The 23,363-nt window shown below is 42.7% G+C and overlaps 1 protein-coding gene across 6 annotated transcripts in view; it reads left to right on the top strand.

The window, feature by feature from the left end:
* Window positions 1-18,197, top strand: part of ZHX1 (zinc fingers and homeoboxes 1) — a 28,722-nt gene extending 10,525 nt beyond the window's left edge. For 4 of the 6 annotated variants that reach the window (XM_064706642.1, XM_064706638.1, XM_064706641.1 and 1 more), the window contains one exon: window positions 6,309-18,194. In XM_064706642.1, coding sequence (XP_064562712.1) covers window positions 6,549-9,173 — 2,625 coding nt within the window. In that variant the 5' untranslated portion in view covers window positions 6,309-6,548 and the 3' untranslated portion in view covers window positions 9,174-18,194. Of the gene's footprint in view, window positions 1-6,308 lie in introns of all 6 variants that reach the window. The other 2 variants (XR_010439250.1, XR_010439249.1) reach the window with 2 other exon arrangements.
* Window positions 18,198-23,363: the final 5,166 nt, after the last annotated feature.

Here is a 23,363-nt window from a genome sequence, read left to right as displayed (position 1 = left end):
TCTGAGCAAGCACATTTGAGCAAAAGCTCATAGTGGACCAAGTGGTAGAGAACATTCTAAAGAGCAGGTGAAACCTTGAAAATGTGCCTTGCAGTCTTTACCTTGACATGGGATTACAGAGGTCCATGCAGTAGAATTGATCTTCTTTGCTTTTCAGTTGACACTCCCAAGTCCTTGTTTTTTCCTCATTCATAAAACACTGGTTCATACAAACACTGTGTTTATACATTTGTTTCAAGTATTTTGGGACCCTTCACAAGTTATTTAAATTATGGATCTGTGTTCTGGTGTATGCATGTGTGGAGCATGTAGCAGTGTGTATTAGTGTCACCTGGTCAGTTCAGTCCCTGTTTTCAGTTTCTTACAATAGATGGAATGAGAAATTTTCACATTGTTTCTGTCTTGAGGCTGCTTTTATTCCCTGTTCATTGAGTTTCGGGGGAACATTAGCTGGTTCTAGAGTAAAATTAACAGAGTGAGGAGGCAATCTCCATGTAAAAGCCATATTATCTTTCTTTTTCTGAGCAGCTCTGTGCCTCAGGGATTTGACATAGGAACTTGAAATTTGGCATGGATCTGGCCTTGAGGTCTCAGAAGTGCATTCCACGGTTAAAAAAAAAAAGGCAGAATTGAGTCACAATGTATCACTACCTTTTTGTATCCAAGGTAGAATTTGCAGGATGTTTTATCACCTGCTCTTGATCATGCTTTTAGTCCTGTCCTGCCCATCTGCAGACTTCTTTAAACACCTATATTTCATGGATCCTCCTTCTCTGTCCATCCAGGTTCTTGTATTGTCATGCATCAGGGTAGTCCTTGACCTGCTGCTGCTCCTTGGGCTCCTGCAAATAGCAAAAGGTACAGGAGCATTGGGAGCTGTCAGCCCTGAGACCCAGTCCTACTTTTAAGGGTAGAATACTATTAATACTCCATTTTGAGTGGTGGCAGCCAAACATTAAGGAAAGCAGACAGCAGCCCATGTGAATCTGGTTTCCAGTGTGACGAGGGCTCGTGCAGTTGGTTGGAATCGGTGGGGGGAGAGGAGAGCGAGACAATCTCTGCTGGGCTGTGAAATCACCTCAAAATCCTGGGGGCTTCTGCTCAGCACCAGCCATGACTCAGGAGTGAGCTGGGCTGTCTGTGAGGAGACATCTGCAGGGTGCAGCTTGGTCTCTGGAGGAGCTGAGGGTGTCAGGGGACACCAACTCCAGGAAGTCGAAGGAAGGGCTTGTTCTTGCAGCACTGGACTAGGGCCTGGGAAAAGGAATGGCTCTAGAAATTTTTCATCTGGAAGAAAAAAAAAAAGGCAGAATGAAGTTGAAAGGAGCATTTTGTGAAGTTGTACGTGTGCCAGATTGTTTCATTTTAAAGAAGGAAATCCCATGATAATAAAACCTTTTGGTTTGGTGTTTTAAGGAGAAACTTTTTTTGATAAACAGTTTTTTAAATTAATAATTTCTTACTGTTCTACTTTTTTTAAGCCAACGTGAAACATTTGGAGGATTGAATTAAATGTTTATTCAATGCAGTACACATTAAAATTTGTCTTCATGTCAGTAATTTATTTCTTCATCCTTTCTGTTTTGTATGTAACAGCACAGCAATTAAAATAAAATAGAGCTGTAAATATGCAAAGAAAAAAAATTCCCTGACTCTGCTGCCATTTTATTGGGTATGATAAGCATTTACACAAGTCTGATACCCACTTTCAAAAACAGTCATGCAGAGATGTCTGACATTAGAAGTACTGAGTGCTCACAGTTTGAATTGGGCACTTCAGAGTCAATAAAATCAAGGTCTGCCTGTGTGAGTGTAGCTGCCAAGGTGTCTGTGCCACACAGAAAATACCTGCCTGTGCCGCACAGAAATACCTGCCTGTGCCACACAGAAATACCTGTGTGTGTGACTGAGGAGCAGAGACATGCACCATTCATGCTAAAGGTGCCTCTTGGTCAGTGTAGCCTGGTTTTTGAGATGTTTGGTCATTAGCTTTATATGGTCAGACACAGAACCTGGTTGTGGCTTTCTGAATCAAAAGCAGGGGCACAGGTTCCTGTGCTCTCTGCAGGTACCTGGTGAATGTGCTGCAACAGAGAAAGGGAATGTCGGTCACGGAGCGGTCGCTTCTGGCATGGAGTTGTGACATTCACTGTGATGGAGCTGTTTGTTCCCCATTAAAACCAGCACTGAGGGGAGGTAACTGGGAAAGCCCAGTCACATGTCCTGTGGCAGGCTCCCTTCAGCCCCTGCTGGGCTCTGTGGCAGCTTCCCAGTGCTCCATCCTGCCTTTGGCACAGCCTGCAGCTCTGCTGGGCACCACAGCAGCCTTTGGTACTTGCCTCCCCCATTGCCAGCCTAATGCAGCAAGGACCTAAGTGGGCCTTATCTTTGTAATGTGTGAGGACTTCTGCTGAAATCAGTTTGATAAGTTTCACTCCCATGTTGGATTAGTACCAGACCTTATTTTAAAAGAGGAATTAAATGTAAATATTGCAGGATTAACAGAGATGTGGCTTTATTTGGGAGTCATAAGCAGTAAGGCTCTCTGAACTTTGCAGATAAGGAACAAGTGAAGAAAATGGCGCTGCAACAAAGTCCTTCACCCTTCTCCCTGAGAGGCAGCACAGATCAGAGTGTATTAGCCTACACTGAGCTCTGCAGAATAGTTTCTGACATAGATACATCTACTCTGATAAAGGGTGGTAGAAAGAGGCTAAACAAAGGATCAACAAGTGCATATTGTCATGGGTTCTAAGGAGGCAGCATTTTCTGTGTGAAGTGGCAGGCAATTTGTAATCTAGGTGGATTTAAAAGTTAGAAGCAGGTTCTATTGCTTCATCTTCTCCTGGGCTGCTCTCTGCATATCCTTAAAATCACATTACATGGGGCTGGATTTTTTTTGGCATGCTTTTCCTGCAGACTGGATGGAAGTGTCATACAGCAGGCAGAGAGCAATGCCTTTTCAGAAAGCATACACCCTGAACACACAGTGAACGTTTTATGTAAACTCATTTCTTTTTCTTGCTGCATCAGGTACTCCTGTTGGGGGGAGGGAAGGAGGAAGTGAGTAAAAAAGTTTTTTTGAAGCAGGTTCTTTCATGTCTGTCTTCTGTGGTCAGCTCTGTCTTTTCCTTCTCGAACTGTAATCAAATGGGCAGAAGGTTTCTGCCTCCATTTAGAAAATATTTATATGTCTTCATACAAATCTGCTATCAAGACAACTTTAAATGTTGAATTCCACTCTGGAATGAATCTGTCTTAGTATAATTATTAATTAATTGGGATTGCTAACTGTTCATGTTTCTGAAGAACAGTGTCCTGAGAAATTGCCTGCTGAAAGATAAAATATTGGATTCTGGACTTTCAGAAAGTAGGCCTGCACTTGCTGGTTTATGTTCCTAGAAAAACATCTGGTTTGTGGGCTGATTGGCTAGGAATGTTAATTCTGTGAAAATCTGAGGTGAAATTACAGAAGGGGAATACAGTGCAAATAAAGTTTTTCTTCAGATTCTTGTATTAAAAAATGCTGCTTTTGACATAAAATAAACACCTGGATTATTTAATTGCAAACCAAATTACACAATGTAATGTCAGTATTCACAAGGAGGGATAAAAAGAGAAAATCTTTCACAATATTTTGTCATATATTTGACTTTAAGGTGTGTAAGGGACAAGCAGAACCTTTCACTGAAGTGATGACCTTCAGGAGTTCATGGAACATGAGGGAGGAGGTCTCAGTGGCCTGGAGACAGGCAAGCACAGACTGGCACAAGAGTGCCCAGCCTTAACCAGGGGAAATGCTTGAGCAGAGGAGAACACATAGTGAGTCTCAGGTCAGTTAGAGGGATCTTCATTCCCAGCTCAGTACAGGAAGAACTTAGTAAAAAACAGTCTGTAAGAGCCTCAAGAATTGTAACAAGGTCTCTGAAAGGTGGATTTGGCAAACCCACACTGTTACTTCATTTTTGTTGGAGTCATGGTGCAGAATGTTGCAGACCTTACTGAAGTCAAGCTATGTGGCAAGGTCCCACACATTCCTGTAAGCAGAACAGGAGAGGTATTTTAGAGGAAATGAAGAATCCAGAGATGATGCATAATTGGTTGGATAAACTGCTCAAATGTGAGTTTTCATAATGCCCTGTTAAATTGAGAGAACATGTCAAGCAGGGTGCTACAGGTGGAATAATCACATCAGCTCTAGGGAGGAGGGAATGGAAGTTTCTGTAAAGTCTGTAGAGGAAAGAAGGCTGGGAAGGGTTGCAGGCATCTCATTTCTTGAGATTTTACTGAGTTCTGTTACAGCTCTTTATAGCCATGAGTTAAACAGGGTTTTGACATCACAACATCCTTTAAAAAAAAATTACACAGTGTAGTCAGAAGAACAGAGATGCAGCTTTTGTTTTCTGAGACCTGTTTGCATCAAAGAAAAGGGTTGCTATCATGGTAAACAGAGGAGGGACACAATAATCTCCTTATGCACCATAAGCAAAACTGCAGCACAGCAGAGATGTGATACAGATTTAGCTAAAAGCCTGCAGGTGCTGCAATTGCACATGGACCTGATGGCTTACAGGCACTGTGAACACTGTTGGGTACACAAGGAGACTGGAGAAGAACATTTATTGATTTGTTGAACAGGTTTTCCATTCCTTATCTCCAGCCTTTCCTTCAGCATGCTTCAATATTGCTTTCACTTGCACTCCAGGCCATCCCAGAAGGGGACCCTTGGCAGGCACCTAAGCTCACTCACTGCCCTGTGTATAGGTCCTATGTGCTGTGCTTGGGATGGGGTACTGCAGAGTACCACAGTCCCTTCTCAAAACACAACTTCAGCCAGCAAAACTAGCTGTTAAGTTGCTTTTTAAAATAGGCATTTCTGGCATTTCTGAAATTTTACTCAAAATCGCAGAAACATTAGGTAATACCACCCAGCTCTTCCCCCAGAGCATTGCTCAACGTTGTCTTGGCAGTTGTCTTCCCTTTTGTCAAGAGCCCTCCAGCCCCACAGAGAAGCAGCACAGTTAATAATGCTCTACCTCCTGTCCCTTGAGACTCCAGACAAATGGATCTGTTCAGCTTTGCTTCATGGTTCTCTCTCTGCAAAGAGAAATGAGGTTGCCTGCAGTAGATACTTTGTACATACATGAAAATAAATAGCTTTTGCACTTCTGTGCTCAGTTTTACAGACTGCCACTATTAACTTGTGGAAGAAGGATATCTTTCTACTCCAGTGCCATTAAATAATGGTCCTCCTGGAATGATGATTACCCAAGACTTATTGAGCATTTTCAGTGTCCTCAATGCCATGTAACCATATCCTTGGCTTAAAAAGGCACATGTCATGTGAGGCTCTGCACTTTGGATGTAGTCACAGATGTAGCGCAGAAGGTGGCTGTTTAGAACATTCAAGGAGGATATTTATGAAGCAGAAAGGTGACACACAGTTTCAAAAACAGAGCTTACCAAGCAGCACTGGGTGAACTGGGAGGAACACTTTGGTCTTTTGCCTAAAGAAAAAAAATGTGCAGCTAAGACTTCTGCTTGGGATATCAGTCTTTAATGCTTTTTCTCTCTGTGTTACAGTTTACACAATCCGTCATGTATCTGTTAGTGCATAGAGGCATGAAAACAGATTTTAGTTTATTGCCAAGTGCTAGCAATCAATTGGGATTGGTCTTCAATTGGGGAATGACATTTGGGAAACTAGGAAGAAAGGATAGTTGTCTTTTGTCAGTCAGAGTGCCTTAAAAAGACATTGTTTTGCCTGTTTTCAGACCTGGAAGAAAGGTCCTGCACATGATTGTACTTGCATGTATAATGCAATAGAAAAATACTGTAAACCTGCCTTTTCTGGGACACTTCACAGCCTGTGACATGAAATACATGACAGAGCCAGTAGTGGAGATTTTGTACTGGGCTCAGGTTAGTGACAGGAAGGACTTGAGCTCACAGAACAGTCAAGGGATGCTGTCATAGCTTAGGCAGAGCAGTCCAGGGGCGACTGACCTCGGCAGTGTGCCAAGAAAAAGGCTTCTGAAGCAAGGGAAACAGTCAGGAAGTTACCTGTTTTACACCATCCTGTTGTTTCATGAACTGAAACAAATCTCAGTCTGTAATAAGTGGTTCAGATTTTGCCTTTCTTACCATAGCTTCAGTTATCTCTTCTTGGAATGGGTCTGCTGATTTCAGGGGATGAGCAGTGGTACACTAAACTCCAAAGGACTGAATTACCTTAAACTGTAATATGTAGCAAAAATAGAAATTATTATTTAAATTAAACTAATTCCACTGTCTCTTCTTTACTACAGGTGGTGGATGTGGACTTTAAAACAGTGTGTCTCAACATCTCATCCTCAACTATTTTTAATCTGATTGCACTACGAAAGAAAAGCTGCTAATGGGAGAAATGTTGAGACTTTACAAGAACTGACTTGAAGTACCGAAAGCCATTATTATTATTATTATTTTATTATTACTATTATTAATCAAGAAGAGCTTGAAGCTAAGTCTGTATCTGACCAGTCGTTATCATTTTCACAGTAACAGTCATGGCAAGTAAACGAAAATCAACAACACCCTGCATGGTCTTGGCCAACGAGCAGGATCCAGATCTAGAAACGGTGTCAGACTTGGAGGAAGGACCACCTGTGCTCACACCAGCAGATAACCCTACAGCAGAGGGTGTGACAAGTGATGAGGATGCTCATGAGTATGTGGATTCAGACAATAAGAAAAACACAAATAAAGTAGAAGGTGGTTATGAGTGTAAATACTGTACTTTTCAGACTCCAGATCTCAATATGTTTACCTTTCATGTGGATTCAGAACACCCCAACGTAGTGTTAAATTCATCCTATGTTTGTTTAGAATGTAATTTCCTTACCAAAAGATATGATGCCCTCTCAGAGCATAATTTGAAGCACCACCCTGGAGAGGAGAATTTTAAATTGACTATGGTGAAACGTAACAACCAGACAATCTTTGAACAGACAGTAAATGATCTCACTTTTGATGGGAGTTTTGTTAGGGAAGAAAATGCTGGACAGGCTGACACTTCTGAGGTCCCCTCATCAGGGATCTCCATTAGCAAAACTCCTATCATGAAAATGATGAAAAGCAAACCCGAGGCTAAACGTATTGCTGTTTTCCACAATGTAGTTGATGACATTCCTGGTGAAGAAAAGGGAACTGAAAATGAGCCAAACTCTGAAGAAGTAGTAGAAAATCCCCCAGCAGCAGTTTCTGAATCCAAACCAAGCCATTCAGTTGTGTGCAGTGCAGCAGATGTGGCTGGGGCAGTAGTGACCCCAGCACCAGTGCTTCAGCCTGGGGTGGCACAGGTTATAACAGCTGTCACAGCTCCACAGAACTCCAACCTGATTCCCAAAGTGCTAATACCTGTGAATAGCATTCCAGCCTATAACACTGCTTTGGATAACAATCCTCTTTTGCTTAACACCTACAACAAATTCCCATATCCAACCATGTCAGAAATCACTGTTCTTTCCTCTCAAGCCAAGTACACAGAGGAGCAGATTAAAATCTGGTTTTCTGCTCAGCGTCTGAAACACGGAGTGAGCTGGACACCAGAGGAGGTGGAGGAAGCAAGGAGGAAACAATTTAATGGCACAGTGCACACCGTGCCCCAGACCATTACCGTTATTCCAGCACACATTTCGGCCGCTAGCAATGGCTTACCTTCCATTTTACAGACATGCCAAATCGTTGGTCAGCCAGGACTTGTTCTCACTCAAGTTGCAGGTACAAATACGTTACCAGTAACAGCCCCAATAGCTTTGACTGTAGCAGGAGTCCCAAACCAAACACAGTTACAGAAGAGTCAGATTCACAGTGCTCAGCCTATTGCAGAAACCAAACAAGTAGCTGCCATTCCAGCCCCTCAGCCTATCAAAAATGAATCCACCCTGATGAATCCCGACTCCTTTGGCATCCGAGCAAAAAAAACTAAGGAACAACTGGCAGAATTGAAAGTCAGCTACCTTAAAAACCAGTTTCCTCAAGACTCAGAAATTGTTAGACTTATGAAAATAACAGGGCTCACTAAAGGAGAGATCAAAAAGTGGTTCAGTGATACACGCTACAATCAGAGAAACTCAAAGAATAATCATGGGATTCATCTTAACAGTGATTCATGTGCCACCATTGTTATTGATTCAAGTGATGAAATGAATGAATCTCCAACAGGAGTCACTCCACAAAGCAAGCCATCTTGGGCTACTTTTCCTGATTTCACCCCACAGAAATTCAAAGAGAAGACTTCTGAACAGCTGCAAGTCCTCCAAGCAAGTTTTCTCAATAACCCTGTCCTTACTGAAGAAGAGATGAATAGATTAAGAGCCCAAACAAAACTGACCAGGAGAGAGATTGATGCCTGGTTTGCAGAAAAAAGGAAATCAAATGTCTTGAAGGAAGAGGGAGCTGACATGAATGAAAGCAATGCTGGCAGCTCAAAAGAGGAGTCTGGAGAAACATCTGTGGGAGATGGAGCAGCAGCCACAAAATCAGGGTGTTCTACTTCAAGCAAAATAGGCAAAAAATCACCAGAGCAGTTGCACATGCTCAAAAGTTCCTTTGTCCGTACTCAGTGGCCATCTCCGCAAGAATACAACAAGCTGGCAGAAGAAACTGGGCTTCCAAGATCAGAAATTGTGAGCTGGTTTGGAGATACTCGCTATGCCTGGAAAAATGGTGGATTGAAATGGTATTACTATTACCAGAGTGCCAGTGCAAACAGCCTGAATGGCCAAGGCTTTGCAAGGAAGAGAGGGAGAGGAAGACCAAAAGGGAGGGGGAGAGGGAGGCCTCGGGGGAGGCCTCGGGGAAGCAAGAGGTTAAATTGCTGGGACAGAGGTGTCTCTGTCATAAAGTTTAAAACTGGAACAGCAATCCTGAAGGACTATTATGTGAAGCACAAATTCCTTAATGAGCAAGACCTTGATGAACTGGTAGCCAAATCTCACATGGGATATGAGCAGGTCAGAGAATGGTTTGCAGAAAGGCAAAGAAGATTAGAACTTGGAATAGAGCTGTTTGATGAGAATGAGGAGGAAGATGAAATGCTGGATGATCAGGAGGATGAGGAAGAAACAGATGATAGTGATACTTGGGAACCCCCCAGACATGTTAAACGTAAACTTTCAAAAACAGACTGATGTACAATTTGGAATTTGGGGGCCAAAAACCTATGAATTAGGTTTGATGTTATGGTGAAGAGCCAAATGATTTTTTCATGGCCTTCGGTTTAGCAAGCAGCTGCTCAGCATCTTCCTTCCATCTCCATGGAAGAGTACATGGGCAAGATGCTACCTGTGCAGGCAAGAACTGTTTGCTTTGTTGCTCCAAGAGATGAACATCCTCAGGCCTGGCCTGGGACAGGGGGTCACAAACCAGATCAAGTTCAGCTCCTCCTTTTCCACACTACCGATGGGAAGGTTCATGTTCATCATACACCGACTGCTTCTCAATATTTAATTGCCTTATGTTGTTTAATTCCAAAAAAACCACAGACACTTTTTTTGTTGTTGTTGTTGCTGTAAGAGAACATTGCCTGCTTGTGAAGGAGGAAAACACAAAAACATTAGATGTCTTTTTGCAAACATCACTTCATCTGAAAGGTTTCAAGGCCTGGGTTTATTTCTTAAGGAAAGCATTGAAAACAAAAGAGAAGGGGAAAAGTGTGACAAAAGGAACCAATGAACTTAGGGGTGAGGATTGATTGGTTTCAGAACATAAGGTGACATCTGCACCTTTTGCATATCTTCAGAGTGTTTTGGGTTTACAGAACTTGGACTGAAGTGTTCCTTGTTGATAATTATGAGCTATCTGAATGAGTCTGATGCTAGAAGATGCTTTTTGTTACAGTCAGTGTAATCAGTGTATCCCACATCAGCCTAATTTAAATGCCTGACAGACTTGATGCAGTTAATAGTAACACTCACTTCTACCTTGTGCATTCTTTCCTTTGTTGGAAATAGTAAAAGAACTACTTCTATTTTAAAAAAAAAAATTTTCTTGAAATCTGACACTGAGTTTAAGGGTAACAAAGGACAAAAACTGCTAAAAGTTGTTCAGAGTTGCTTAGGGGTTTTTAAAAATACGCAGATACAGAGATGAAAAACATCTTTTGGTACTAGTAAGAAAGGTTTTCAAGTAAATTGTGGCAATGGCATGGTGTTTAATTTACAAACAGAATGAAGCTATATGGCTTTTAGATGCTTAGTAATTACAAACATGTTAGTGTTGATTTGTTCTTCAGTGGTAGCCCAGTTGAGTGATGTGTGTGCAGGGTTAACTGTCAGACATCCTAACTGAACTCACACTGTGCTGATTGCTCACAGGACTGCTGGGTGAACACACCAATTTCTGGAGGTAGTTTGATCTTCTTGAACTGAACTCCAGAAGTAGTTTAATCTGATATAAAACATTCCCATCTTAAATAAGTGTATATAAACTAATAATTTTAAAAAGCTATTTGGTCTCAATACTGTGAAGTTATAGTGCAGTTTGAATTAGCAATTTAAAACAATGGGCCAAATTCACACAGATTTTGTTTAGGCAGATGTTTGGCATTCTAGAGAACTCTTACTCTGAGGAAGAGTAGTTTGTATTTTTGCTACTGCCAGCCTGCATTTTTAGGGATAAGTTACTTCATATTTAGATGTCAAAAGATGGTGATGAATTGGTGCTGCTGTCACCAGCACTGTCTGCTTTTACATTGGCACTAATGGATACTAGCAATCTCCTTTTGCACATCTGACAGCATCTTCTCTGTAGGCTTCTGCATCTGATGACTAATGAGGACAGATTAGTGCAGAGAAAATGGGACCTAATGTCTCCCCATCTCCAAGAACCTGTGCTAGAATTTTAGAATTAGTCTTTCTACTGGACTGTGATAACTCAAAAAAACCAAGAAAGGCCTTTTAGTCATGATTTTGTGAAGCAGAGGAGTCCATGTTGGATCTGGTTTTCATATCTGATTGTGGGTGAAGCCCAGGCTAAAGTAAGAAAGGGAGTAATGTCTGACAAAAAAGGTTGTTAACCTCCCAGACCTTCCTCTCTGGACTCTTGTAGCTGCCCTTCTGCTCACAGATTGAATAAGCTCCCTGTGCCCCAGGAGGGTGTTTCATAAGAAAGCCATTTACTGGGTTACCTCTTCTGACTGTTTTAAGATTATTGGGGAGAAAAAGGCAATAGCTTTGGTATGTGTCATGAATTTGATGATGAAACTATTCCCTGGCTTCCAAGGTTCGAGTTGGTGGGACACAAAGTGGCCAGCATTGCCAGAGAGGAATAGCCAAGAATCCTCATTTTAACTTTGGAGAGGGGCAGAAGCAACCCCACGTTGTCAGCAGATTTCACAGGAGTGTTTATGACTCTGCATGTGAGGTGGTACAGGAGAGATCAAGGTCTGGCTTTTTCAGCATGGGGTTGGGAGGGATTCTCATTTTTCTGGTAATAGTGTGGATGATGGTAATAGTGTGCTGTTGTAGATGCCAGCAGATACAAGGAAGACTCACGCTAGCTTCAAGCTCTGTTGGGAATCCAGGGTCAAAAATCTGTGCTTGCTGAGTAGGAAAGAACAAAGCTAGAAGGAAAAGATGCTATTTTTAAGTTTCCAAAAATATTAAACCAAATCCTTGGGAATATGCCTCTAGCAAGCAAAATCTGGAGTTGCCTTAATCCTTGAAGCTGACCCAGAATTAATTTTCTTTTAAAAAACCCAAAAACCCAAAACAACCAAGCAGCTTGTCCAAATAAATATCTCCATTTTTGTTAGCAGACTTATCTAGGTTTAGCTAGGAATTCTGTATTTAAAAAATGGGGGAAGATACAAAGATCCAAGTTAATTACGTGATTGAACTGGGATATTTTCCATTTTGGCAGTGTTCTATTAAATAACACTCAGCTACAAAGGTAGGCCTTAGCACATCTGGTCTGAAAAACACAGGAAGAGGAAATACATTGTTTATCAGACTAAATATAGTTGGATTGGAGGTCTTCTTTCAGTAGAATGGTCAGAGACAGTGGCTGATGCATACTGGGCTAGATTTTCTGTTGTTGTAAATGTTAAAGTTCCTTGTATTCCACTGGTTATACCAGTATTTACAGCCCAATGAGAAAATTATCTCTTTGCAGAATATAAAATTTAAATTAAACCACGTGCTGTGGATCAGCTAATTAGAGATGCAGAGTCCACACATAGCATGTTGGGCTACGTGCACATTTTAAGCCTTTCAGTTGTGCCAAGGATGAGGAAAATCTGGTTGTGTTCAGCCTGGAGACAGAAGTTGTGTGCATTCATTATTGCCCATAGTCTGACAGTTATTTCTGTTTGAAGAGTCCATTCATTCCCAGTGTGTTTCATGTTTACAGCATGTGTATATTTGCACTGGGAGAGAGGCAAACTCCTTCCAGAGGCCTCGTGTGTCAGGGCTGACAGGGGAAGTGTTGGAAAGTGCTGTGGTCAGTTGTCTCTGTGATTTGTGGTCATGGCTGGTGGGAGCTCAAAGCTGCTGGTAGCAGTGATTTAGCCCAGATTCACCTCAGCCACCCTTAGGCTGCTGTGGGCACTGTGCAGTCACCAAGAGAAACAGAGATGGCCTGGTGGGTGCAAAGGATGTGGCACCTTCTCATTCTGCCAATCCCTGGAAACTCCCTGAACTCAAGCACATCAGCAAGAGTCTTAATTTATTGATTCTGAGCACCTCTGTGTTCAGCAGCAGTGCACCCCTGCAAGCCTGACTCCCTCCTATAGTTTATGCACACTTCCAAGGTGTTTTGGAAGCTGTTTGGGCTGAATTATGCTGGCAGTGGGAAAGGAAGGGGAAAGAAAGTACATCTGCCCAGGGGTGAGTGTCCATGTGACTTTATTGATTTTCCTGCATGGTAAGAACTGTATCTAGATGAACCTGTGGTATGTTTTCTGTATTTCTGTTGAGTTCATCTCTTAGGTTTGAGCTCATTATGAGCCAGGCTTCAGTGATTGTCACTGACGCTGAGACAGAGAAGCTCTGATCTTGCTTAGATCTTACCTCTGGGTGCTGGTTTCTCAGTCTTTGTTGGGAACCACTACATCAGAATTCAGCTGTGAACATCAGTTCCTTTGGAGCTAAGCTAGTGCATCTCTCTTCATCTACTGTTTCTGCCAGGACTGCCTGCCCTCATGATGCCAGTTGTGCTGTCTCTGGAATTCAGCTGAAGAGAGAATACAGATAATCCTGTGCCAGAGTGGAGAGGGAAAAGAGCTGAAAGACAGAAAGCAGGGTTACAGTCAGGGATGACAGCCACCATCACAATATCGTCCTGCTTCATGTTTTGCTCTCACTTCCTAGTGCACTGAAAGAGCACAGTTCCATCTTAAACAGTTCTCTCTTCCCAGCATCACCTCTCAATGACCCCAAATTAGTGTTGGAAAAAAGAAAGTCAGGCCTATATTCCCCTGGAGGTTTGAATGAACTAACAGAGCTGGCTTGTAAGAAGTGAACAGAAGGGAAAACGCAGAAGCTTGAAGGCTCTGAGTTTTGCTTGCCCTGCAGAATTTACTTTTCTAGAAGATGATAAGCAAAACAAGTTTAACTCCTTCTGTTCTGACAGGAGTAAATTATTACAGTCACTCCTTTTTAGCACATAGAAATCTCTTTGTCTGAAAGCAAAGAAGAGGAAAGATACCTAGTACCTGATTATTAGAATTTAGTATATTGTCTCTAATACACTGTAGCAAGTGAGGCCATGCCTTTTTTAAACTTGTCCGGTACCATGTGAAAACTGCTTTTTCATTGCATTATGAATTGTAATTCATAATTCAAAGTCACTGGCTGTAACTTTGATTATTGGGAAACTCAAGCATTGTCCACACATGACATGAAATCATTTTCTAATGGATGATTTGCTCACCTTGAACAAAAGCAGATTTTCTTTTTCTCTCCAAGAAATGCTTGAGGCAGGCAGATGCACTCCCTTCCCCTCTCCAGAGCAAAGGAAGGATTTCTGGATCCCATACAAAGTGATTCATGACTGTACACGGTCCCCGTAGGCCAGCAAGCCCAAAGATGCCGACATTCTCCTCCTCCGTTTTCCTCTGAAATGAGAGCACAGCAGTAACTCTGACAACTGATCTGTGGCTGCTGAGTAACCAGGCTGTGGTTTAAGGTGGGGAGTGTTTTCCCTTTTGCACTTAATGGAGTACTGTGTATTCAGGCTGGATGTCAGTGTTTGCTTCTGTAAATATGGTCGTAGCGATTTGCGTCCTCCACCTGAGTCCAATACCTGTCTATATTCATATCTCCCAAGGAGAGAAGATAATCTTTAAACTTCTGTAGTGTTAAATACCCCTGCCCTAACCTGAAGGCACAAAAGTAGAGTGCAATTAAATATAGCTATTTTCTTTAATTTATTTTTTGCTTTGAAAACAATTTTGCTTGCATTTAGTAGTAATAGAAAGATAGTATCAATGACCAGAGAACAGTAGAACTTTGAGAATTGTTTATAATACCTGGAACGATGGTGTAAATTAAAGATGGAAAGGGCTAGTAGAGGATTCAGTTCCCTACACTGAACAGTGCAGGGTTAAATCTGTATTCTCCATCCAGTTTGTGATATTCTAGGATAAGTAGATTTACCAAGAAGCATGGCACAAACTTATCAGGTCAAGTTACTTGAGGTTTGCTGATGTGTTAAAATTCTGTAGGAAAATATTTGGAAATAAGAATTTCAACAGAAATTGAAAAATCCCCTTAATGGCTACTAACACACAATAACTCAAATTTCTGCATTTTTCCCTACTTCTAAAAAGGGATATTTTGAAGCACAGGTGGGTTATAGCCAGTATTTCCAAGTTTAATGGTTGGAGTTCTTGGGGATTTTTCTCTTTCTGTGGTGAAGAGCATTTGCACCTTTTCAGTGAACAGTTGTTGCAAAACCAACTCACACAATGTTATAAAATGTAGAGGGATAACTGAGCATTCTGTAGCACTTTCCATGAATTAAGGTGGGATTTGTCTGATGCATGTTGATGTCTGCACTGGGGCAAGACACTGTAGGTATTCAGCAGAGCAAGGAATTGCAAACCTGCTCATCCTGCATGCCTGGAGTGGCTCAGAGGAACTGCACCCAGCTCCGCTGACTTACCCTGACCTGCAGGCAGCTGCTGACACTGCAGACATCTGACATTACAGAGGGATCTTCTGGCTGGATTGCAGCACTGATCTTTGTGTTGTGCTTAGCAGTGGTACTGACCTCTGCTTCCAACTTGATGCTTGTTGGGAAATGAGGTGGTTTTTTTTTTCTTTTATAGAGCAGGTAGCACTACAGTGGTGGATAAAGTAACTGATCCTTGGTTATAATACTGTGGCATAAAAATGCTTTGGGTTTTCTCAAGTATTTTAGAGATAAGGTTACTGTGTGAACATTGGACTGTGCATAACCTAGAATGTGTTAGGACACATAATATTTGTGTCCTGGTTGATGAAAGTATTTCCTTATGCTTATTCAATACTAGATACCTGTCATGAAACTGTCCCTAAAGAATCTGCTAGAATGACAGAAGAGTCAAGTCCTCATCTGTGCTATGAGATGATCAACCACAAGAGCTCTGCTGTGATTTCAGAATGTTCCCCATCTTCCAGCTTACTTACAAAAGTATTTCCAACCCTGCATAGTTGGCTATCTGCATGTATGCTTACAATCTGTACAGAAATGCACTAAAATGAGTTGCCCTACCTGGGAAGGCTTTATATTGTACAGAAAATGTGGCACTAGGTACTGCTCTTCATGTGCACAGGAGAGTTAACAGGTGTCAGTCTCGTTTACAGAAATGATGGCGCTTTGCAATTTTCTATAATATATTGCAATATATTTAAATGTCCTGTTTGACATGTGAAATGAAATTAAGTTAATGCATTGTTATGTATTTGAAGTATGAGGAAGATGATTCACTAACGACCAGCAAGGTTTTTAGAAAGGTGTCCAGTATGTAGCTGTCTGTGTGATCTGTCTGGTGTACGTGATATTAAAGGAAGCAACAATACTGTCACTGTTTAGAATGAAGAGTTTCTTTTGAATGATGCAATAGCTTACAATGTCTTTCCTTTGTAGCTGCCCAGTGTGGTGAAGGGGAAGCAATTCTTGAAAAATTTCAAGATAACTGGTTAACTGTGAATGGGCCTAATCTTTCGTGAAACCAAGAAAATTTTTGGACACACACAGGACTTGAATACTCAAAAGGATTGGAACTTAGTGTTGTGCCAAAGTTAAACTACTGCAGTTGGCAGTTCTGCACTGTAAATAGAAGACTGATTAAAAGACAGCTTGTAATAAAAAAAAAAAATCAAATTTTAATACAGTACGTTTTTATTCTGATACATGATGAAAACATTCTGTTTTAAACCTTTTTTGAAGAGGCTTCAGTGACCACTAGATTTTGTCCTCTTATATTTTGTTTGGCCTAATACTATATGTTTTAGTAAGATGGGCTCTATTGCCTGTGTTCTTTGATATGTGATTAAGCTTATAGCTTTGAGTGACCAAACATTTTACAGAGTAAAAGTTCTTAGAAACAGTATAATGTAACTGATATTTCTGTGTCTTATTTATCAGGCTCTGCACAAACTTGGAAAGTTGTGCTGGACTTGTACAACTCGTATATGGGAACGCAGCATACTTCTGGATATTACAAACCTAAGCCTTTGTGGCTGTATGGATCTTGTCTTTGGATTTATTTTTGTTATTTTTTTGAGGCAAAGAAACGAATGGATGCTGCTGTAAAATATTTGTAATATTGCCATTATTTCTTTCTGTAGCAATTATTGCTTTTGCTTCAACAGATAAAGAAAATAAATCAGAGATAGAAAAATCCTAAAGACGCTGGTAGAAGAAAGGATCATGTGAGAACTTCTGAAAATAAACTTTGTACCAAAAATTTGAAAACAGAAATAATGGAATAAATGTCTCCTTACTGAGTGTGTGTGGTTTTAAGAGGTGGTGTGGAAACCAGGAATCATGTCTGTATGAAAATGTCACAAACCAGACCTTCTCAAATGTCATTTTCCCTGTTACACAAAACGGAATTTCACCAATTCCTCAGATGCACTGAATTGGGAGAACTGGCTTGGCTGAGCAGGCAGTGTGAGGTCAGCTCCAGTGTGAGTCAGTTCAGCTGCTGCTGCTGAGCTGTTCTGCCGTGTCAGCCGCCCAGGGACGTTCACGTGATTTCTCTCGTTAGGGCAGATGCTTTTTATTGTGGCATTTTAAATATTCAGGGTGGGAAGAGTAGGGATGACAAGGAACCACCTCCTTACTGAAGTCCCTGTCAGTTGGACAGGCTGCTGTAGCACATGCCTTTTCCTGAGATGGGGAAAGAGCTGCTGTGGAGCTCTGTCCTTCCAGGAGCCCCAGGTGCCTCAGCCACAGCCACTCCCTGCCAGAGGCAGTGCCACTGTCTCGCTTTGCTGGGATCCATCACACCTCTATTCCAGCTGCTGAGCTGCAGCTGGAGGAACTCAAGCCTGGCGTTTTCCTGCAGGACCTGGCATTGTGCTTACACATGTATCCCCAGCAAAGAAAAGGTGTTTAAAGTGAGGGAGTTGCTCCTGTGCTGTAGCTAACTTTAGTCTGAAAAATGACATCTCCAGCTGAAGTAGTGACCTAAGCACAGGACCAGAGATGAGCACGAGTTGTCACCACAGCTTGATGTTTGGCCAAATAGTTTTACTTGTTTGGGCAAGAAAAAATGTTTTTTCAAGAATCCATCAGCTAATGAGGGAGTTAGAAGGAGCACCAGATTATGCATGCAGTCACCTTTTTCTAAAGGTATCTTTTTTGTTTACAGTGTTATCAGCAATTCCAAAATGCTGCAATTCAGTAGATACTTTGACAAGAGATGAGCTGGCGTTGTGAGTTGTTTGCCCTTTCCATGCCCCTTCTTCCCAGCAACTTTCAGCTTACATTTGTTTTCACAACAATACTATCAGCTACTATTTTTGCAAATTTAAAATACCAAGGGACTTAGGGTACTGCCTTTTTTCCTTTGTATGCCAGAAAGTCCCCTCTCTAAATTGTTCCCTGTGGGCTTGATGTTACTTTGAAATACTGCTGGTGGAGGTCCCTGGTATCACATAGATGGTGGTTTCTAACATTTTTGGTGGTTAAATGACTTGTTGCACTTCAAATACTCTAAAATGAAATATCTGAATATATGTTTCTACTGCTATTATTGGACCTACTAGCATTGTGACTAATTTCTCCCCCGTGTGTGTTTCTTTACAGGCTCGGTGCTGAGCTGATCTTCATTACCTTAAAATATTTGGTAGAAGAAAGAAAAGATGGAAAAAGGGAATGAAAGTGTGTGTCACACCTAGTTGATTTGTGTCTTTGGGTGAAAATAAAGGTCAGTGTTGGCAGTAATTCTGCTCTTAGTGATCTTCAGTTTTCCTAAATGAGAGCCAAAAAGCCGTAACTTCAGCAAAGCCTGTCCTAAGGGACTGACAAGGAAGAGAGCCCACAGAACAGCCTGTAATAATGGTGTGTTCTGAACCAGAGATGGTACAAACAGCCTTGCAATTGTAACTGCTCTCAGTTCTGCAGTTTCCAGCAGCTGGCCAGAGCTTCCAGGTGAAGTCCAGCTGCAAGAATTTCTGTGCAATGTCTGGGCACCCACAATATGCAGAACTGGAGCCCCACTGATGCCCTGTTAGGGAAGGGGTTCATCATTTTTCCTGGAGATACCACAGTGTTAAAAACTGCATCATTGATGTATGTTTTACAGTTTTATTTGCTCTAAATGCATTTCATGTGCAATTACTGGGGGAGGGGAGCAGTTGTGGGCAAAGTCCATCCTGGATTTCTGCATTTTGTTTGCATGTGTTCATTGAGCAGTGCTTTCCCTCTGCTGTGACTCACTTTGTGCAGGCACTGCTACTTGTCTAAGGCAATAAGAAGACACAGAAGCTAAATTTAATAGCAGTTTCCACTAGTCCTCTCCAGCAGTGCAACAGCTGTATGGGAAACGAGGCACTGTAGGACCAACAGTTCGGTTGTTTCCCATGTGAAGCAGCGTCCATATGGAAAAACAGAGCAAGGCCAGAAAAAACCTGTGAGTTGTAAGGGTCACTGAAGGGCAGGCCTGAAGCCCTGGGTCTATTTCTTCAGTATAGCTTTTTTTTTCTAATTCTTTTGATTTGCTTCTCTTTGTTCTTGCTAGACAGCAATATTGTAGTAAGTCAGCTCAGTTTATCAGTGTTGTTACCAAAAAGGTCTTGAATGGTGTCCTAGAGGAGTTGCCACCAGTGTTGCTTGGTCCTGCCCAGTCCTGAAAACTGCAGTAGGAAAGTTTTAACCTAGAGAAGTAACAAATCCACTGAGGTCTCTGTGGCCTGGTTTCATCACAAGTAGCAATTAAGCAACAAGCATAACAGTGGCCAGGGCAAGTTAATGAATTCTCAGAAAAACTGATAAAACTGAAAAAAGGGTGTAGAAGGAGGCATAGGCACCTCACCATGCCCAGCCTGGGACCCTGCTGGCTGTTTCTCCAGTTAGAGCAGTAGATTGGTGATACATCCTTTGCCATGGCTTTTGTACTCACAGACCAGCAAGGCCCAACCTCAGTGCTTGTGCTACATGGCTGGGGGAAGCAGTTCAGACACATCATCACATCACTACTGGAAATGTGTCAGCTTGCCTGGGACATTCACTGCTTTAGGATTCTTTCTAGCCCTTGATCACTTTCTTCCTTCCATCTTTCCAGAAAGCTTTTTTGCTCTTTCCTTTTCAGCAGCTTTCTGGTCAAACCCAAGGGCGTACTCATTCTGCTCATCATTTATGCTACTAGACAGAAAATAATTGCAAAAGCCATTAATAGCTGAACACATCTGTGTGCAGTGCACCCTTTTGGCAATAACAACTTTATTGGGTTTTGTGAGGCTTGAGGGGGATGGATTATGGCCATGTTAATATGTCTTGCCAGGGGCTTGAAAGGTTGCACTGTCTAAAGGTAGAGCAGGCAAATGAACCCTCTTTTGGGGGATGCATCTTCTCCTGTCTGTCCTAAGGACCCCTGAGAAGCTTTTGACTTCTATTAACAATGAAAAGTTCACTCTCTTTGATTTCCACAATGCATCCCTCACCTCCCCACTCAATTTTTGTTGTGTTGAACTAGAACTTACTGTCATCATTGTAAGTTATGCTAGAGTTCATCTGAGCTCGTCAGAGCTTTTTTTGTTTGCATTTCACAGTAGTGATAACCTCTGTTGCCCCAAACCATGAAATTCTATTTGTACTACCCTCCCAGTAGTCATGGACAATATCCCCTTATGTGTGACATCATGCAAAGAAGATGAAAGATGGTTTGTGCTGTAAAGACCTTTTAATGTAAATAAAAGGTAAGAGACAAGGACACAGTGAGACAATGTCAGCAAATAAAGAGCTGCTCTTCATGAGTGTGTTTAGGGATGAGCAGATGTTATGACTATCCAACAAGAAACTAATCTTCCCTCAAGGTATGAATATTTCACAATATCTGGAAGAACCCACTTAATTCAGGAGCCACCCCATCCTTTGAGGAATGCTGCCTGTGGGTCTTACGTGGCCTCTTCATTACAGGCAGCTCTTTTGCTTTGAGGAGAGAACTACTCTCTCTTCTGCTTTTTTCCAAAGGCAGCTGCTTTCCAGTACATTTTAATAAAGCCATGTGAGCTGCATTATTCCTGGCCAATGTGTGTGGGTAGTGCCTACAAGACAGGGCCCTAGTTGCTGACTGAGGTTTCTTGTTTCTGCTGTGAGTGCTTGATGGTTTCTGAAGCCTTTGTGGTGTGTCTGTGCTGGCATAAGACCCATGTGGCCAGGACCCATGGAGGCTATCACAATACAAACAACAACATCTGTAATTAAAGAAACACTGGAGGAGGATTCTTCTGAAGTAATTTTGCTCCAGAGTAGACAGGGAAATGGGGAGAAGAAGGGCATTAGACAAATTCTCTCTTCCATGCTGCATTTCCTTTTCCTGGCCAGAAGATCCAGGCAATAGCACAGTGTGGAAAAACCCTGCCTGTTGCTGGAGCTGTGTTCACAGCCTGGGCTGTCTCTGGGCACCCTGACTGCAAGATGAAGCACTGGCCTGTCCAGTGTGCCCTGCTCACCCAGGGTGAAGCTGGGTCACAGCCCCTCACACTGGCACGCTCGTGTGGGCAGCCACCATGGCTCTGCTGATGCACACAACTCGCCTGGAGGCCACAACCCACTGGGGCCACTTTCACTGGTGCATGTTCATGTGCTGAGCTGGTGGAGTAAGACCTTGGCTGCCTTTAGGGACAAAGTCATCTAGAGCTTCTTTTTATCCCTGAAGCTCCCTGCACAGAGCAGCTGCAGCAGCACGGGCTCTTGTAGGGCTCCTACACCTGAGCTCCCTCAAAGCTGCCTCTTCAGGGATGATGTTTTCTCCTCTGTGAAGCCAGGGCCAACAGCATCAAGGTAAATCATCCCTTGCAAACTCGGGCAAACAGCTTTACTTAAGTTCAGTGAGAATTTGTATTCTGGCAGCTGCATGGATTACTTGGATCTTGGGGGAGAAATTGAGCAAACCTCCGGTGCTGACAAGGCAGAGAGATTTCTTAAAGTTGCATTTTTTCATTTCTGTAAGTAATATATGAGGAGCTTTTTAAATGTCTTGAGGGCAGGCAGGGAGGAGCCAGGGAAAGAAGAAATGAAGAAAAGAGGCAAAACTTTGCCCATGACTTACTGAAAACACAAGTCAGCTGCTAGGCCCCCTGTGTGGCACTCTGGAATTGTGGTTCTCCTATCACTGATTCACCAGACAAAGGCATTGCAACACAGAGCCTTTTGTAGACCACGTTGGTACCCTCAGAAGAAACGATGGTCAAAACCCCCAGCCCTGGAGGACTCTGCAATCCAAGCTGGCAGCCAACCAGCTGCTGTGGGATTTGCCCCTGGGAATGCCTTGTCTTTTCTATTTTCCTTTGAGCTGTGGCCACATTTCACTTTGATTACTCATGTTCCTTTTTTTGGATTTTCTTCTTTTTGATTTGTGCTTATTTGTCTTTCTGGATTATTGTGCCTTGTTCATCAGATGGGTGTGTTGCAGCATGACCTGCAGTCCTGGAGCAGGGGGAAAGGGAACGTGTGTCCAGTGTATGCGAGGGGCACTACAGGTGCTGAAACTGTTCCGACACTTGTGCCAGCCTCCACAGTCTGACCCCCATGTGCTGTGCCTGCCTCTCTGAAGGCAGGAGGAAGCCAGATGGTTTTGATGTGCATATACAAGTGACTGTCCTCACCTACCTTGAAACTTTTAACAGAAAGACTGAAGCATGTCAAGTGAACTCCTGATTCTCTCAAGACTTAATTGCTGAACAGTTTCCTCTGTGCTGGAGGGCTTGTTTGCCAAACAGTAACTTTACAAGCAAAAGAAACATCAATTTGCTTTTATTTTTCTGATCAAATCCAACTACCAAAGTTGAGTTTCTACCCTGACATTTATGCCAGGTCACGCTACATCCAGTCATAGCTCTGCTGGTATGGAAGAGTATTTTAAGAACATAAAAAGAAAAAAACCCTAACAAAAGCAAACCACATGTTTTACATGCCTTCTAGAAGAAAATCTTTCAAATCATCTATACAAGCACTACTTTGGCCTCAAGAGGTGTTTTGGTATAAACAAATTCTTAGTCCATTTTGCAGACTGAGGAAGTACATTTCAGCTCACCTTCTCCAAACCTGAGTGGTGCTTAGACGGGACACAATGGACCTTCATGGCTGGATGGACTGGAGAGAGGAAACAGCAGAGCACAGCAGTACCCCTGAAACACAGCAGACTATGCACAGCAGGACCCCTAAACCACAGCACTCTGTGCACAGCAGCACCACGAGCAGAGCAGGCAGCCGGGGCACACAGAGCTCTCCGCCGTGCCTGAATCTTGGCACCCTCAGGGAGGTCTGGGATCAGTGCTCGCTTTGCTGCGTCCCCGTTTCCCAAGGCACACTGTCGGGTCTTCTGGGAAAGCCTGTCGTGGAAAGCCTGAAATTTCACAGAATCACAGACTTTTTAGGAGCTCTGGAGATCATCTAGTCTAACCCCCTGCCAAGACAGGGTCACCTAGAGTAGGCTCTTCTGTTTTGAGACAGAAGTGAAAACGGGAAAGTTACCAAAGCACATTCCCACTCCCTCTATGCACAGCCACCAGGACGAGATGCTGACAGCGTACCGCCACAATCACGCGGTTAATGGACCAAGGCGCGGGGCTGTAGCTGAGCTCGTTGCTGGAAGCGCTTCCCTTTCGGCGAGCGCTAACCGAGCTCCTCCCCCTGCGCCGAGCGGGGCCGGCGGCAGCGGCGGC

Source organism: Zonotrichia leucophrys, chromosome 2, assembly GCF_028769735.1.
Source record: "Zonotrichia leucophrys gambelii isolate GWCS_2022_RI chromosome 2, RI_Zleu_2.0, whole genome shotgun sequence".
Lineage (NCBI taxonomy): Eukaryota > Metazoa > Chordata > Aves > Passeriformes > Passerellidae > Zonotrichia > Zonotrichia leucophrys.
Note: the sequence above shows the minus strand (reverse complement) of the source record. Positions and strands in the feature narration are given on the sequence as shown.